Raw genomic sequence first — 15482 nt, 5'->3', positions numbered from 1 at the left:
TGCTGAGACACCTTATAAATAAAGTGCAGAGCATGCTAACTTCTTTAATTATTATAATATTTAACATAAACATTTAAAGTAAAATCACATTCTTTCAATTAATGTTGTTGTTTGGGTTTTTCTTTTTACTCTTTTGTAATTTTACCCACTACACTTAGTATTTCTTTTGTTCCCCTTCCAAAGAACAAGTATGTAGCATATAACAGATTACAAACTAATTAGCAGGCTGAGTATTTTTTCCTTGCAGGCTTATTGTGTCTCTACGGGTGATTATTGCTACTCCCAGTGGCCAACTACTGAGAGAAGAGCTCCCTGTAAGGCACTGCTAGCCAGGACATTATGTTCTTTTAATTTACCACAGAAACAGGTAGTCAGTGATATCCTCTGTGGCTTAAAGTAGAGAAAATCTCAAGAGGATATGCTCTCTCATTAAGGTCAGATGCTATAATTTGCTGCTGAACATGGGCAACCGCTGTCTTTATTTCAATGCTTTAACAAGTGTATAACAATATGTTGTTTCTAAAATGTGCCTCAGAGCCGCCGTTTATAAAGCAGAACCTTGAGACAAAATATAAATGTCAGATTAGAAATTTGTTGTCAGACCCGCAGTTGGACTCGTCAAGAATTTCAATCCCAAATGATGTTTTGCCTACGCTGAATTTACTGAAAAGCTCCCTGAGTTTCTGCCGCTACACCCTTTCCACCTGTGTTTAAGTCCAGACAGCTCAGACTGCTATCTGGCTTTAGGATTTTCTATGGTGCAGACATGCTCTCAGATAAGACTAAATCAATGCTGGTTTTCTACACAGTTTTAAGCAGATATCATGTTTATCTTTCATTTTAATTACTTTGATGATGAGATTGAATCTGTGTCATCGCTTTTGTTCGGAAATGCTCAGAACGAGGTCTCTCCTAAAACGAGCTTTGTTAATATCGCACACTGGATCTGAGCGAAGCGATTTACCAACACCTGAAAAAGTCACCTCTAACCAAACAAATTCATGAATAGTAAATTAGAAAACTTTGAAGAGTGCTGGTCTCAAAGGGGAAAAACACATGGATCCCTTATAATAATCGGTCTTCCTTGACAAGTACGTGTCCGTCCATAAAGAACTGTTTCATAAAAAGCTGACAGATTTCATCCATCCATCCATCCATCTTCATCCGCTTTATCCGGGGCCGGGTCGCGGGGGCAGAAGCCTAAGCAAAGAGGCCCAGACCTCCCTCTCCCCAGCCACCTCCTCCAGCTCATCCGGGGGAACACCAAGGCGTTCCCAGGCCAGCCGAGAGATATAATCTCTCCAGCGTGTCCTGGGTCTGCCCCGGTGGGACATGCCTGGAACACCTCACACAGGAGGCGCCCAGGGGGCATCCTTGTCAGATGCCCAAACCACCTCAGCTGGCTCCTTTCGATGTGGAGCAGCAGCGGCTCTACTCTGAGCCCCTCCCGGATGGCCGAACTTCTCACCCTATCTCTAAGGGAGATGCCAGCCACCCTTCGGAGGAAGCTCATTTCCGCCGCTTGTATCCGCGATCTCGTCCTTTCGGTCACTACCCACAGCTCGTGGCCATAGGTGAGGGTAGGGACGTAGATCGACCGGTAAATTGAGAGCTTCGCTTTTACACTCAGCTCCCTCTTCACCACGACGGACCGGTGCAGCGTCTGCATTACTGCAGCTGCAGCCCCAATCCGTCTGTCGATCTCCGGCTCCCTTCTCCCATCACTCGCGAACAAGACCCCGAGATACTTGAACTCCTCCACTTGGGGCAGGACCTCATCCCCGACCCAGAGTGGGCACTCCACCCTTTTCCGGCTGAGAACCATGGCCTCAGATTTGGAGGTGCTGATCCTCATTCCCGCTGCTTCACACTCGGCTGCGAACCGCTCCAGTGCGAGCTGGAGGCCCTCACCCGATGAAGCCAACAGAACCACATCATCCGCAAAGATCAGAGATGAGATCCTGAGGCCACCAAAGCGAAAGCCCTCCGCCACTTGGCTGCGCCTAGAAATCCTGTCCATAAAAATTATGAACAGAACCGGTGACAAAGGGCAGCCCTGGCGGAGCCCATCACCCACCGGGAACGAGTCCGACTTATTGCCGGCAATGCGAACCAAGCTCTTGCAACGGTTGTATAGGGATCGAATGGCCCGTAACAAAGGGCCAGACACCCCATACTCCCGCAACACCTCCCACAGGACACCCCGAGGGACACGGTCGAATGCCTTCTCCAAGTCCACAAAACACATGTAGACTGGTTGGGCAAACTCCCATGCACCCTCAAGTATCCTCGAGAGGATGAAGAGCTGGTCCAGTGTTCCGTGACCAGGACGAAAACCGCATTGTTCCTCCTGCATCAGAGGTTCGACTAGCGGACGAACTCTCCTTTCCAGCACCCTGGCATAGACTTTCCCGGGGAGGCTGAGGAGTGTGATCCCCCTGTAGTTGGAACACACCCTCCGGTCCCCCTTCTTAAAGATGGGGACCACCACCCCGGTCTGCCAATCCACGGGTACTGCCCCTGATCTCCACGCAACATTGCAGAGGCGTGTCAACCAGGACAGCCCTACAACGTCCAGAGCCTTCAGGAACTCGGGGCGGACCTCATCAACACCAGGGGCTCTGCCACCAAGGAGTTGTTTAACTGCCTCAGTGACCTCGCCCCCGGAAATTGGCGGGTCATTCCCCTCATCCCCAGACTCTGCTTCCTCCTCGGAAGACGTGTCAGTGGGATTAAGGAGGTCCTCGAAGTATTCCTTCCACCGCCTGACAATTTTCTCAGTCGACGTCAGCAGCGCTCCGCCAGCACTATACACAGTGCAGGTAGAGCACCGCTTTCCCCTCCTGAGACGCCTGACGGTTTGCCAGAACCTCTTCGAGGCAGTCCGAAAGTCTTTTTCCATGGCCTCTCCGAACTCCTCCCACACCCGAGTTTTTGCTTCAGCCACTGCCCGAGCCGCATTCCGCTTGGCCTGTCGATACCTGTCGGCTGCCTCCGGAGTCCCACAGGCTAACCAAGCCCGATAGGACTCCTTCTTCAGCCTGGTGGCTCCCTTCACCTCTGGTGTCCACCATTTGGTTCGGGGATTACCACCACGGCAGGCACCAACCACCTTGCGGCCGCAGCTCAATGCAGCAGCTTCGGCAATGGAGGCGCTGAACATGGTCCATTCGGACTCAATGTCCCCCGCCTCCCTCGGAATGCTGTTGAAGCTCTGCCGGAGGTGTGCGTTGAAGATCTCGCGGACTGGGGCCTCTGCTAGTCGTTCCCAGCACACCCTCACTACGCGTTTAGGTGCACCAGGTCTGTCCAGCGTCCTCCCCCGCCACCTGATCCAACTCACCACCAGGTGGTGATCAGTTGACAGCTCAGCCCCTCTCTTTACCCGAGTGTCCAGAACATATGGTCGCAGGTCTGGTGATACGATTACAAAATCGATCATCGACCTACGGCCTAGAGCGTCCTGGTGCCACGTGCACTTATGGACACTCTTATGTTCGAACAAGGTGTTCGTTATGGCCAAACTGTGATTAGCACAGAAGTCCAATAACAAAGCACCGCTCGGGTTCAGATCAGGGAGGCCGTTCCTCCCAATCACGCCCCTCCAGGTCTCGCTGTCGTTACCCACGTGAGCATTGAAGTCTCCCAGCAGGACAACAGAGTCTCCAGGTGGAGCACCTTCCAGCACCCCCCCCCCCCCCCCCAGGGACTCTAAGAAGGCTGGGTACTCCGAACTCCCACACGGCGCATAAGCGCAGATGACAGTCAGGACCCGTTCCCCGACCCTAAGGCGCAGGGAACAAACCCTCTCGTCCACCGGGAAAAACCCCAACGTACCGGCAGCAAGCCGAGGGGATATTAGAATACCCACCCCAGCCCGCCGCCTCTCACCAGGGGCAACTCCAGACTGAGACAGAGTCCAGCCCCTCTCCAGGAGACTGGTTCCAGAGCCCAAGCCGTGCGTAGAGGTGAGCCCGACTATATCTAGCCGGTACCTCTCAACCTTACGCACTAACTCAGGCTCCTTCCCCACCAGAGAGGTGACATTCCATGTCCCTATTGCCAGTCTTGGCAGCCGGGGGTCAGTCCGCCAGGGCCTCCGCTCCTGGCCGCCACCCGGCACACAATGCACCCGACCCCTATGGCGCCTCCTGCGGGTGGTGGGCCTGCGGGAGGATGGGCCCATGTCTCCTCTTCGGGCTGTGCCCGGCCGGGCCCCATGGACTAAGGCCCGGCCACCAGACGCTCGCCCTCGGGCACCCTCCCTGGGCCTGGCTCCAGGGCGGGGCCCCGGTAACCCTATCCTGGGCAGGGTAAACTGTTCCCTCGGTGTTTTTTTCATAAGGGTCTTTTGAATCGCTCTTTGTCTGGTCCCTCACCCAGGACCAATTTGCCATGGGAGACCCTACCAGGGGGCAAAAGCCCCCAGACAACATAGCCCCTGGGATCCCTGGGACACACAAACCCCTCCACCACGATAAGGTTGCGATTCACGGAGGAGCTGACAGATTTCAATGTTTTGAAAATGTTATGTTTTGTAAAGATAACATAAAAAGTGTTCCAAGTTTTAGTTTAAACAGCATGGTTGTCTTTTTTTGTTTTCGGTTTTTTAATTAGATGCCTGCAGTGTATTTGCTTTCTGCAATTTATTTATCAGACATATTCAGGACATGTTTGGTTCAGGGAAAAGCCAGCGCTCAACAATATGATTGACACAGGCACATTTACATATTTAGTTCTGCTTTGTCAATCACTAAAGCATGTCTGCCACTAACTGGACCATTTCTTGTACAAATAAGAAGGTGTGAATGGACCCAGTCGGTCTAACTTGTTATATATGACACCTTGTTATATAAGACACTGAAAGGCTGCTGCCATTCACAAAACATTACAATATATTTATTTCCTTTTATATATATATATATAAAGAAACTGTGTTGCATTTAAATGGTTAAAATGAAATGAAACCAATAGTATGCCTCTGATGGCTGGTGGTCTGGGATGTCCTCTAAAATAACAGACTAAAAAGAAAAAAAGCACCTAAAAGCAAGCAAATAGAAAACAGCATGTGTTAATACACGATGTATCTATGCACGTGTAGGTGGATTGGAGTGCACTTCAAGTGTTCATCATCCTGACAGGATCAGGGTGTGTTCAATGTGAAAAGCCATCTGATTGTGAGCGACCATGCTGGGAATAAATGACAATTGTGACATATTGGTGTGGGATCTGGGGGAATAGAGAAGATTATATTACTGGCAGAGCCACTGGAGCAGTCCATCACCCATTCGCATGCAGTTAACAGACACCCTATGCTAAATGTGGGTGTGTACATCTTTGTATACGTGCGTGCCTGCATGAGCAAAACAGACAGATGGAGCAGACAGCGTGCATGTAAGGACATAAGCTGGTGTGTGTGGAACGGAATCCAATATTCTTATTTCTCAGTCTCTTTGTCCCTCAGATCCCCTCAGTCCCCACCCAGTAATGATATATTTCTATCTCAGTTACACACCATAACCCAGTGAGACCTCTTCCAATATCACCACATGTAGAAGTTGTTTACACACCGCTGAACCAGGGGGAGCTGTGTGGAGACCAAGCAAGACAGAGATGAAATGAATATTTATTTCAAATAAGGGTGGGGATGTTCTCTATCAGACTAGCATTATCATACTCTCTGACCTAAACTGTAGAGGTTATTGCTCCATCATGTAACGCAATAGCTCTATTCCAAGGGGGCTTAAGGGGGAAAAAAACACAGAGATTTGATTCAAATTCGTTTGCAGTCGCATCCCTATTCAGTTGTCAAACTTGTTAGTGAAGGACAAGGTCTGAACACTATTTAAGGTCATTGCTTACATTGCTACACTATAACTCAAATACTACTGACTGTATTCATTTATGGTTAATTGTCCAGAATTTGGTGCTACTCACTATTCAAACATTCGAATGGGGCTGAAAAGGTGAAGGGAAAGAGGAAAAAATGTAAACACTGTGAACATTCCACTATGAATCAAGTTCAAGAATTTAAAGAAGTTTTGCAGTTAAAAGAAAAAAAAAATACACTTTTCAGCTGCTTGGGCAGTGTTAGACAGCTTTGCACAATACATAAAAAAGTCTGCGTTGGGACTACATTTATACTATCCAGCTCCCCGGGGTGCTGCGGATCAATGACCATTAAAGATGTAATTTCAAGATGGCTCCTGCAAGTCACGGTGACATGAATAAAAGATGCGTTAGATGCACACACAAAAATACCTCTTTACCCTCTCTATCCTGTTACATGTGTGCAACAAAGTACTTGCAAACACGCACATCTGACATATGATCTGTGGAAATCTGTTAGGTTTCTATATTAATCAGCATTAAGATACAGGACTCAAATGGACAAACAAGATGTTCCACCTGTTTTGTTATTTTACAATTTAGGTGAGTTTTTTTCAAAGCTTTAGATAACAATAAGTAAGTGCAAAAGGTTTCCTTTCTTCTTTCCTTAGTCTTTCGTTGAAGGTATATCCGACTCATCCTGTGAGTTTGAGGTTAACAGATTTAGACTTGCGCACAGAAGTAGAGATCATATTGCTACGCCCACTGTCTGTGCCCATTAAAAGCCACGTCCTAGAGGTGGAGCACCTGTCCATTTTTTTTAAATGTCAAGACACTGAGACTGACCAGACCGCTCCTTCTGGAGTGGAAAACCGTCTTCACAAATCCGCAGTACACGCTTCTTCGCTGTGAATGCTCAGGGAGTTTCATGTCAGAAAGGACATTATGATACTGGTCTGTCAGGCAGTGATAGGAGGTCTCCTAACATTTAACAGTGCTCCCCCCGGTTGTAGTCACACGTCAGTTAAGCACAGAGTCTAGCTGGTAAGGCAGATCAGTCAGGGGAAGATGCTTACAGACACCCAACAGGCAAGCTCCCTGAACGCTGCACAGTAGCAGGAATAAGCGAGAAGATGGTGGACAGCACGATATATCATCTCCACACCTCGCTAGAGCGGGAGCTTGCTGCATATTTTTGCTCTTGCTTTAAAGTTTACTCATCCTTATTGTTATGCAGCTCATCTGGCAGGCAAAGGGAACAGCATACATAGGTGCTAATCTGCCAATATTTTCTGGTAATATTGTGTATTTCAGCGAATTTAAATTTAAAATAGTGTTTAGTCTCGCATATATTTTGATTATTCTCACTCTCACCCATAAAAGATTTGATATTGTTCTTGCTTGTGCAAGTTGCTTTAATTCTCAGATGGGATGCAGCTCAGGGTATGTTGAGTCAGCCCTCGGGCCCCTGCCGCCAGGATTAGTCAGGTCTGGCACTGTTGCTCATGATTCCTCCACAACCCCAGCAGACCTCCTCGGTCTCTCTTGTTGGTCCCTCTATGTTCTCTTCTTCAGCTTCAACTCTCTCCTGTGAAATCGCTTAAAGGGGTCAGATTCTCTCATTGTACGCCTGTCATTTCCATTTCTAATCCTCCGAGGCTCTGTCTTGGCTCACACCATTGATACAGAGCCATGAGCACCCACCCACAAAACAACCGCATTTGTAGCCAAATACTACCAGGCTATTTGCGGAAAAGAGTTACCACAGGTGCATATGGCAGCATGGTGCCTTTTTTTCTCCTTTTTTACTATATCGGGTCTACAGAGTGTGCTTGTAATGAGAATAAATAAAAAATGAATATGATTTTTAAATAAAAGCTAAAATTTGCTACAGTATTTTTTCACATTATTTCCAGTTATCCCTCCATTTGCTACTGCTTATTTGGGTCGCGGTTGTGGTGTCAGCAATCTAATCTGAGATGCCATTGCTACCCTTTTCCCAACCACCAGCCACCTCCAGCTCTTCTGAGGGGACACCAAGGCTTTCACATGCAAGGCAAAAGAAATAATCTCGCAGGGTCAGCTCCAGGGTGTCTTTCTGACATGCCAAAACCACCTCAACTGGCTCATTTTAATGCTGAGGAGCAGCAGCTCTACTCTAAGCCCCCTTCTGAATGACTGAGCTCCTCACCTTATATCTAAGGATCAAAAGAAGCTCATTTCTGCTGCTTGTATCTGAGATGTTGTTCTTTCAGTCATCACCCACAGTTCATAGTCATAGGTGAAGTTAGGTAGGAACGTTTAACAGTGATGCTTCACCTTCACCTTCAGGTCGGTGGATGCTGTGTTCACTGCAGTTTTTTCCTCTACAGAATTATTTTTTCTGTCAGTTAAAAAATGCTTTCTGGTTTTATTTCCTTTGTAACATTACATATACATGTAAAAAATAAATTGCTGAATCTTTTGCAACTTTTCTTACTCAAGCCACTGAATATAATATGTCTGTCATGTAACAGTTTTTTTTTCTTCTTCGATTGACAAGCGAGAGCTTTAATGGCACGTCAATGGCAGCTGCTCTTTTCAGCTGTGTTTAAAATGCGATAAGATACTATATTTATGGACCAATTACATCAACTCTTATCCAAACACTTCCACACACACACTTTTGTGCATGCTGATTGCTGCTCTTTATTGATGAAGTCTTACTTGGTGTTGGACAACTGTGATTATGTTCTCGAAGTGGATCTCGGAAGACTCGGGAATTATAATGTTAATGAAATTAAACTTTGAGCGAGCATGTCGGTTTCTGTGCTCTCATCCTGAATCACACGCAAGCAATCAGAGACCATTTAAAATTCCATGGCAAAAAAAAAAGCTAAAGGAATCCACACTCTTAAATTAAACGGCCAAATTATACACTAGAGAAAGTCGTTTTTTGAGTCTTTCAGCAGTTTTATTTCAATGCAAGCATATTTACAATCAAAGAACTTCAAAAATAGAATTACAATGAAAAAACTCAGATATAGTAATATTATAAGATAACTAACTAACTTGAAAACGATAACTTTTTTTTTTTTTTGAAAGTCTACTGTAAAAAATAGAACATTAGGAGCATCGCCAAGTGCGCATTACAATGATTGAAGTACTTAAATTTGCGTCTTTAGCAGCCTAACTGTGTGTATAATCAGACTGCATAATTCAAGATGATACCTTCAGTTTATTCAGTCATCCCAATCTTTTGATTTACATAAAATAGTTTTTATAAAATAAAAACACTGTAACTTCTTATCCTCTTTGGAAATGGGCTATAAAATACCATCATGTCCATATGGACCAAAATCTCAGAGGAATGTTTCCATGACCTTGTTGAATCAGCGATGCTGAGCGATAGAAATATATATTATACTCACCAGCCACTTCGTTAGCTACGCCCATTTAACTGCTCTTTAAAACAAATATCTAATCAGCAAATCATATAGCAGCATCTCAGTGCATTTAGGCATGTAGACGTGGTCAACAAGTTCAAACCAAGCATCAGAATGAGGACAAAAGGTTTAAGTGACTTTGAATGTGCTTTGGTTATTTGTGCCAGATGGGCTGGTCTGACTTTTTCAGAACCTCCTGATCTACTGGGATTTTCCTGCACATATGGACCCTAATCTCTAAGGAATGACTCCAGCATCCAGTTGAATCTATACCACAAAGAATTAAGGCAGTTTTGAAGCACTTCAGTCCAACACACTGACACAAATTCCAATCCTAATGAGGACACACACAAGATCGTTCTTTTACTATTTAATTATGAACACAAAGCCAACAACACAAAGCAAACTTGAAATCAGCCCAGAGAAACTTCAAAGCAAATTCTGCTTCAATTCTACTGTAACTGAAACATGTATAAGTAGAAATAGAGGCTCCACTATTACAAGTCTGATTCTTCATCGCTGCCTTACTGATGAAGTTCAAGCTCTGTTGCCATACATTCAGCTTTAAGATCGCACTGGGTTCTTTGCCACTTTTGTGTTAGCATGCTGTCCACACAGATGTTTGCAAAGTGCAGATTCTTTGCCCTGGATGCAATTTGCACTTTACCAACATACTCTTGTCTTCCCGTGGCATAAAAATAAAAGAAATGTTTGTACATCCATTCCTCAAAAGGTACAGTCCACTCCATGTTCCTCCTCTCTGCACACAGACTGAAATCAGCTGACTGTAGCACACGTGAACAAGAAGAAAAAGACGTTTGACTTTTTTTTTCTTCCTATCCACCCATCTTGCAGATATCTGAAGGACCTTTTTTACGCACCTCGCTTCTTAATTATGATGTGATTATTGAACTTACTACAAATTACCAAAAAATCAAAAAGAGCAAAAACAGATATAGCATGTTTGAATTTTTAAAAGAGCATTTGTTTAGAAGGAACCTTCTAGTGTTGCAGAAAGGAGGAGAAAGACAGGTTGGACTTGTGTATTGACAAAGAGGCAGGGAGTATCAGTTCATTAGGACCTGCCATAAGTAATAGAAATGGAAAGAAAATGTTTGCACTCCTAAAATAAACTATTGATATTACAAGTTAGATGTAATTTATTTTAGCCGTCCTTTTTTTCCCTCTGTCATCTCCTGTATCTTCTTTGTGAAATGCAGCCATTTTCTCTCTCCCCCGTTGTTCGCATAGATGTTGCTAACACTGCAGACCTGTCAGTCATTCATCTCTAGGGGAGGCGGGCTCATTGCCTCAGTTGGGGGAAGTGGCTGAGCAGAATAGTTGATTGGCAGAATTGAGAGAGAGAGGAGACAGTAGGGTGGAGAGGCTTGGAAAGTGGAGCAGATGATCACAGAGGAAAGAAAGATGTGGAGCGTAAACAGTCTCTTTAGGAGGTACAAACAAAAGCGGTCAGCATGAGAGGTACGGTACATACAATACACTTATGATATATATAAAAACTGAAAAAGAAGGACATATTTTTTGACAAAGCAGGGCAACATCTCAATGCAGAGATAAGCCTGGAGTGTTGAATACATTATAGGAGGGAATTCTTTTCTTGTTTGAAAAGAAACTCTGAGTAGGATGTAGCAACTTGATATGATTTTTAAAAACTGGCCGCTGGCGTAATGTAAACAGACCAAACACCTTTTGTTGACGACTGGCTGAAGAGATTTTACTGAGAAAAAGAAGGCTTTAAAATAACTCCTTGGAGGTGGATATGTTTAGATAATTATCATCAAGTAAGACAGCCAGTAAGTAAAAAAAAAAAGAAAAACAACTACCTAGTGGCGTTGAATTGTGAAAGGCTGTTGAGTTAAGTGGGAGATGTGTGGTCTGAAAGAGGATGCTAATTTATTGCATAATGCATATATAACAGCTCCCAAGTTTTTAGGAACACGTATACCTTATTTTCCAGTTGCAGCACAAACATTCTGAGAAAATGTTTGTGACTAATGTCATCATCTGCTCTCAGTTCTGGTGTCTAATTTCTCTAAACACTAGCTATTTCCTGATATATTGTAGTTTTAGGTGAGATCCTTTAAGAGGGTGCTAAAGTTTCAGCGCAATAGTAATTTTCTTAAACTTTAGGTTTCTAGAAAAGGTAACAAAAACATTAGGAGGAAGAAGAATTAGAAGCATTAGAAGTTACTACTTCTGTGATGTAACTGTGGTCATGTAGAGTTCACAGAGAACCACTGATCTACTAGGTCAGGGTACTCAAGGACAGCTTGACAGAGAAAGGGAAAGTCTGTGGTTCAGAAGTCTCATTTTCCACTTTGAAGGACATCTTTGCCTTTGAGGTACTTTGCTTTTAGAGAGGAAGGTTTATCACTAACTGATAGCATTTCAAGGGCTCTGATATGGCAGTCATAAACTTGAGGGCAGGCTATAACCTGTGAATCAAACACATTTAGTTTATCAAAAGTCTACAGTGTCAGAGAAGAAATGATGGAATGTGGAATATTCCAAATTTAAGCTGGTTGTAGGATTTTTCCACTATCTTTGCGGTGTCTGGGATATTGGTGGTCACAGGGAGATGCAACAACTGATTGCTTCGGATAGCAGGTGTTGCTGGGATATCTCTGAGAACAAATTGTTCTGATAAAGAGAACTGTGCATAATGACACTTTGCTAACAGGCTAATTTAATTACTGCCAATTACTGTCTGGTTTCCACTGGTAATGTTTTTGAAGTAGTTGTCAGGCAGATGAATCAGACCAAAAGGTCGGATAGATATGAAGTGCATGAAAGTGTTGATTTGTACAAGCTGAGTGGGAGCACATGCAGAGATGACAGGTGAGGCCACACGAAATCAGAAATGTTAACAGTGTAAATATATGCATTCAAAGAGCCACAACTTAGAGTTGAGGCAGCTGCGTTTCATTTTAACACTGCCTGCAGCAAAATCCAGATTGAATTCGTACTGAGGTAGCCTAGATATGCAACAAAGTGAACTTACAGTACAATAACAGTAAAAGAGCTACAATAGGGTAGCTTCAAATCTATTGTAATCTTTTGCAGCATGTAACTGGAAAATAGTAAGATGATTGTAACATTACTAGAGCATGTTGTAGCTTTAAATCCTGATCCTGTACATTGGTTGAGTTTGAAAAACAAGTTAATCACCCTATTCATATGGAAAAATGATCCTTGCTCTTAAACTAGTGAAATGTGACCCGTTTCAGGTATACCTGTAATCAAAATCACTATGAAGGTACTTTGAAATTTTAGCCACTAATTGTTTTGCATGATATTCATGTGTTCTGTATGAATTGAAGACTAGGGTGGAATCTGCCAGTGGTTGTAACACATTGGTTCGTAGCTATCTCACCTTATAAGATAAATGTGCTGCAACCGTGACAGAATGCAATTCTCTCTCAAGGTGCCAAAGAGGTGAATGCAAGTGGGAAGACATTTACAGTACGGAGCTCTCTACAGCTGCAAGTGGACAGAAATGATGATGGAGTGGCCTACACCTGCAGAGTGGACCACGTGGCACTCACACAAGCACCACAGCAGGCCACTGAAGTACTGGAGGTCCACTGTGAGTGTAGACGCAAAGTACAGCACTCAAACACATATATGAAGTGTACACATGAGCATAATGGATAACAGAAAATCCAAACCAATAAAAGGCAGTAACTACTGTAAATAGCCATGGTAATGGGTGCTTTTATGGCTCTTGAACCCAGTTAGAGAACATTTCAACTAATGAGGCCTCCATCATTGTATGTAAATGCACTATTTCAGAGCTGGTTTTCTGTGATCTTGCATTTATAATTTTACATTTAGACACTAGTATTTTATTCAATCAGTATCCCTTGGTCTGGGCAAAAATGTATTGTCCAATTGTCCAAATATATTTATAATATTTATATCACCCCCTGGGATTGTATGTGTGTGTGATCCAAATGCTGTGTTTTTGAGGGTTCTGTTCATTATCCAAGAACTGCACTCTTTTGGACAAAGACCCTGGATGTTGTTCCTGGAATCTGCTGGAGCTACTTTTCTAGTTTTGGGTTTATAGCTCCCATTGCTCCTATTATCACTGGAACTACTTTGGACTTTACCTTTCAGATCTGCTCCAGTTGTTCCTTCAGCTCCTGATACTTCTCTGTTTTTACGTGCTACTTCTTCTTGATCTTGTTGTCTGCCACATCTATCAGAACTTCAGTCTTCTTCTGCTTGTCAGCCACCACTATCACCTGGTTTGTTGGCCAGCAGCTTGTCTGTCTAGAAGATGAAGAACCACAGGGATTTACCCCCTTTGTTCTACTCTGACATCGGGACTTGGGGACTTCTAGTCCATATGCAGCACAGATGTTCTTTGATTGTTCCTTGGTTGTTGTTGGATCTTCCAACAAGATGTTGCTGTTGCCAGCTTGGATCTTACACCCTGTACTAGGGTGTAGGGTGGCTGTAGCTCAAGTGGCAGAGCAGGTCAGCCACTAATCAGAAGGTCGGTGGTTCGATCCCAGGCTGCCTCCTGGCTGCATGCCAAATATCCTTGGGCAAGATACTAACCCCATATTTGCCTACTGGTGGCAAATATGGTGGCGCCTGTGTCAAATATGGTGGTGCCTGTGTCCGGCAGCCTCGCCTCTGTCAGTGCACCCCAGGGCAGCTGTGGCTACAATGTAACTTGCCATCCCCGCTGTGTGAATGCGTGTGTGAATGACTGAATGTAGTGTAAAGCGCTTTGGGGTCCTTAAGGACTAGAAAAGCGCTATACAAATGCAGGCCATTTACCATTTACTATGTGTTGGATAGTCTCCGGGGGCCCTTTGCAAAGTCAGGAACTTGGGTCCTGTGGTAGACTCCTGCTTATATGGATCTGGTGCTTAAGGCCTGCTCTTGTGCTGCCGCTACACAGTCCTTTACGCTGTCCTTTTCTATCAACCAGTAGGGTTTCCTGATGTCAGCCAGTTACACATGTGGGGGCTTGGTTGTCTAGGATAATTCCTCTTCCTGTTCCTTATCACCATCTGTCTGCCTGAGGCATGCTTAGAGAAGCTCATCTCAGGGGAATATATATATATGTATCCCATTTATGTCAAGAAAATGTGAAAACAATGTTTTATATTTTCTTCCCTCAATTTCAGCCGTCTCTCTGTTTGTCTTAGATGCTCCTCATGTGGAGATCACCCGTTCCCTTGAAGTCCCTCAGGAGGGTCAGTACTTGAAGTTGGAGTGTGTGTCCAAAGGAAACCCTTCGTAAGTCTCTAAAAATTGTAGTTAATTGGTTGACATCATGCTTTCATATAGTGTTTTATAGAGTAGACCTAGATGTAGCATGCTTTCTTTCTCTTACATATTTTCTTACCTTTTAGGCCAGATCCTGTGATGTGGACAAAGGATGGAAGTGAACTTCCTGACCTGGACAGGATGATTGTAGAAGGAAGAGAGCTTACCTTTACATCTCTTAACAAGACAGACAATGGGACCTACCGCTGTGAAGCTAGCAACCACCTAGGGACCAGCAGTGCTGAATATGTACTCTACGTCTATGGTGAGTTCAGGAGAAGCATTGAAATATGGATAATTGCATTTCATGTCACAATATAAAAAAGTAAGTCAGTCAGTTACTAATATGACACCACTGGGGGGAAAAAAAGCTTCAAGAGGAAAACTTGGTTTCCAACAAAGCTATGTAAAAATTGTGAAAAGTATGAACCTCATAGGCATGAGTACAAAACACCATTGAAAAAATACAGGATTATAATACCTCCTGATCTGCATACTGTATCAATGCTAATAGTGATTAGTGGTACCATCCCTCACAGGGAGAATAAGGGCCTCAGGTGACACAAATGCCACCAACGCCTTTCCTTAAATAAACCTGTGTCCCAGATACACACACACACACACACACACACACAACACACTAGGAGGGAAATGTGTGAGAGAGGCAAAATTTAGTGCTGCGTTGTCAGGAATATCACCAGGAAGGATAAGTAATTCCTAGTAACGCCAGAGGAGGTGGAGGATAAAGGGACTCAGTGTCAGGGAAAACAGATAGATCTTCCTCTCTTCCGCTTCTTCACTGCCATTTGTCTTTTGGCATTAAGTAATAATGCTTTAAAAAATAGCAAAGCAGTAAAACATCTCTTTTCACTGTGTTATAGAAACAGTGCGTGATCATTAAAAAACAGGTCGTTCTGACGT

The 15482-nt window shown here is 44.1% G+C and overlaps 1 protein-coding gene across 3 annotated transcripts in view; it reads left to right on the top strand.

Annotated features, from left to right (window-relative positions):
• cadm2a (cell adhesion molecule 2a) overlaps positions 1-15482 on the top strand; it is a 221754-nt gene that overhangs the window by 180160 nt on the left and 26112 nt on the right. For all 3 annotated transcript variants that reach the window (XM_085175234.1, XM_085175233.1, XM_085175235.1), the window contains 3 exons: positions 12700-12861; positions 14441-14531; positions 14648-14826. In XM_085175234.1, coding sequence (XP_085031360.1) covers positions 12700-12861; positions 14441-14531; positions 14648-14826 — 432 coding nt within the window. The remainder of the gene's footprint in view (positions 1-12699; positions 12862-14440; positions 14532-14647; positions 14827-15482) is intronic.

The sequence above is a fragment of the Neolamprologus multifasciatus genome, chromosome 10 (assembly GCF_963576455.1).
Source record: "Neolamprologus multifasciatus chromosome 10, fNeoMul1.2, whole genome shotgun sequence".
Taxonomy (NCBI): Eukaryota; Metazoa; Chordata; class Actinopteri; order Cichliformes; family Cichlidae; genus Neolamprologus; species Neolamprologus multifasciatus.
This window is presented reverse-complemented; position numbering and strand designations above follow the sequence as displayed.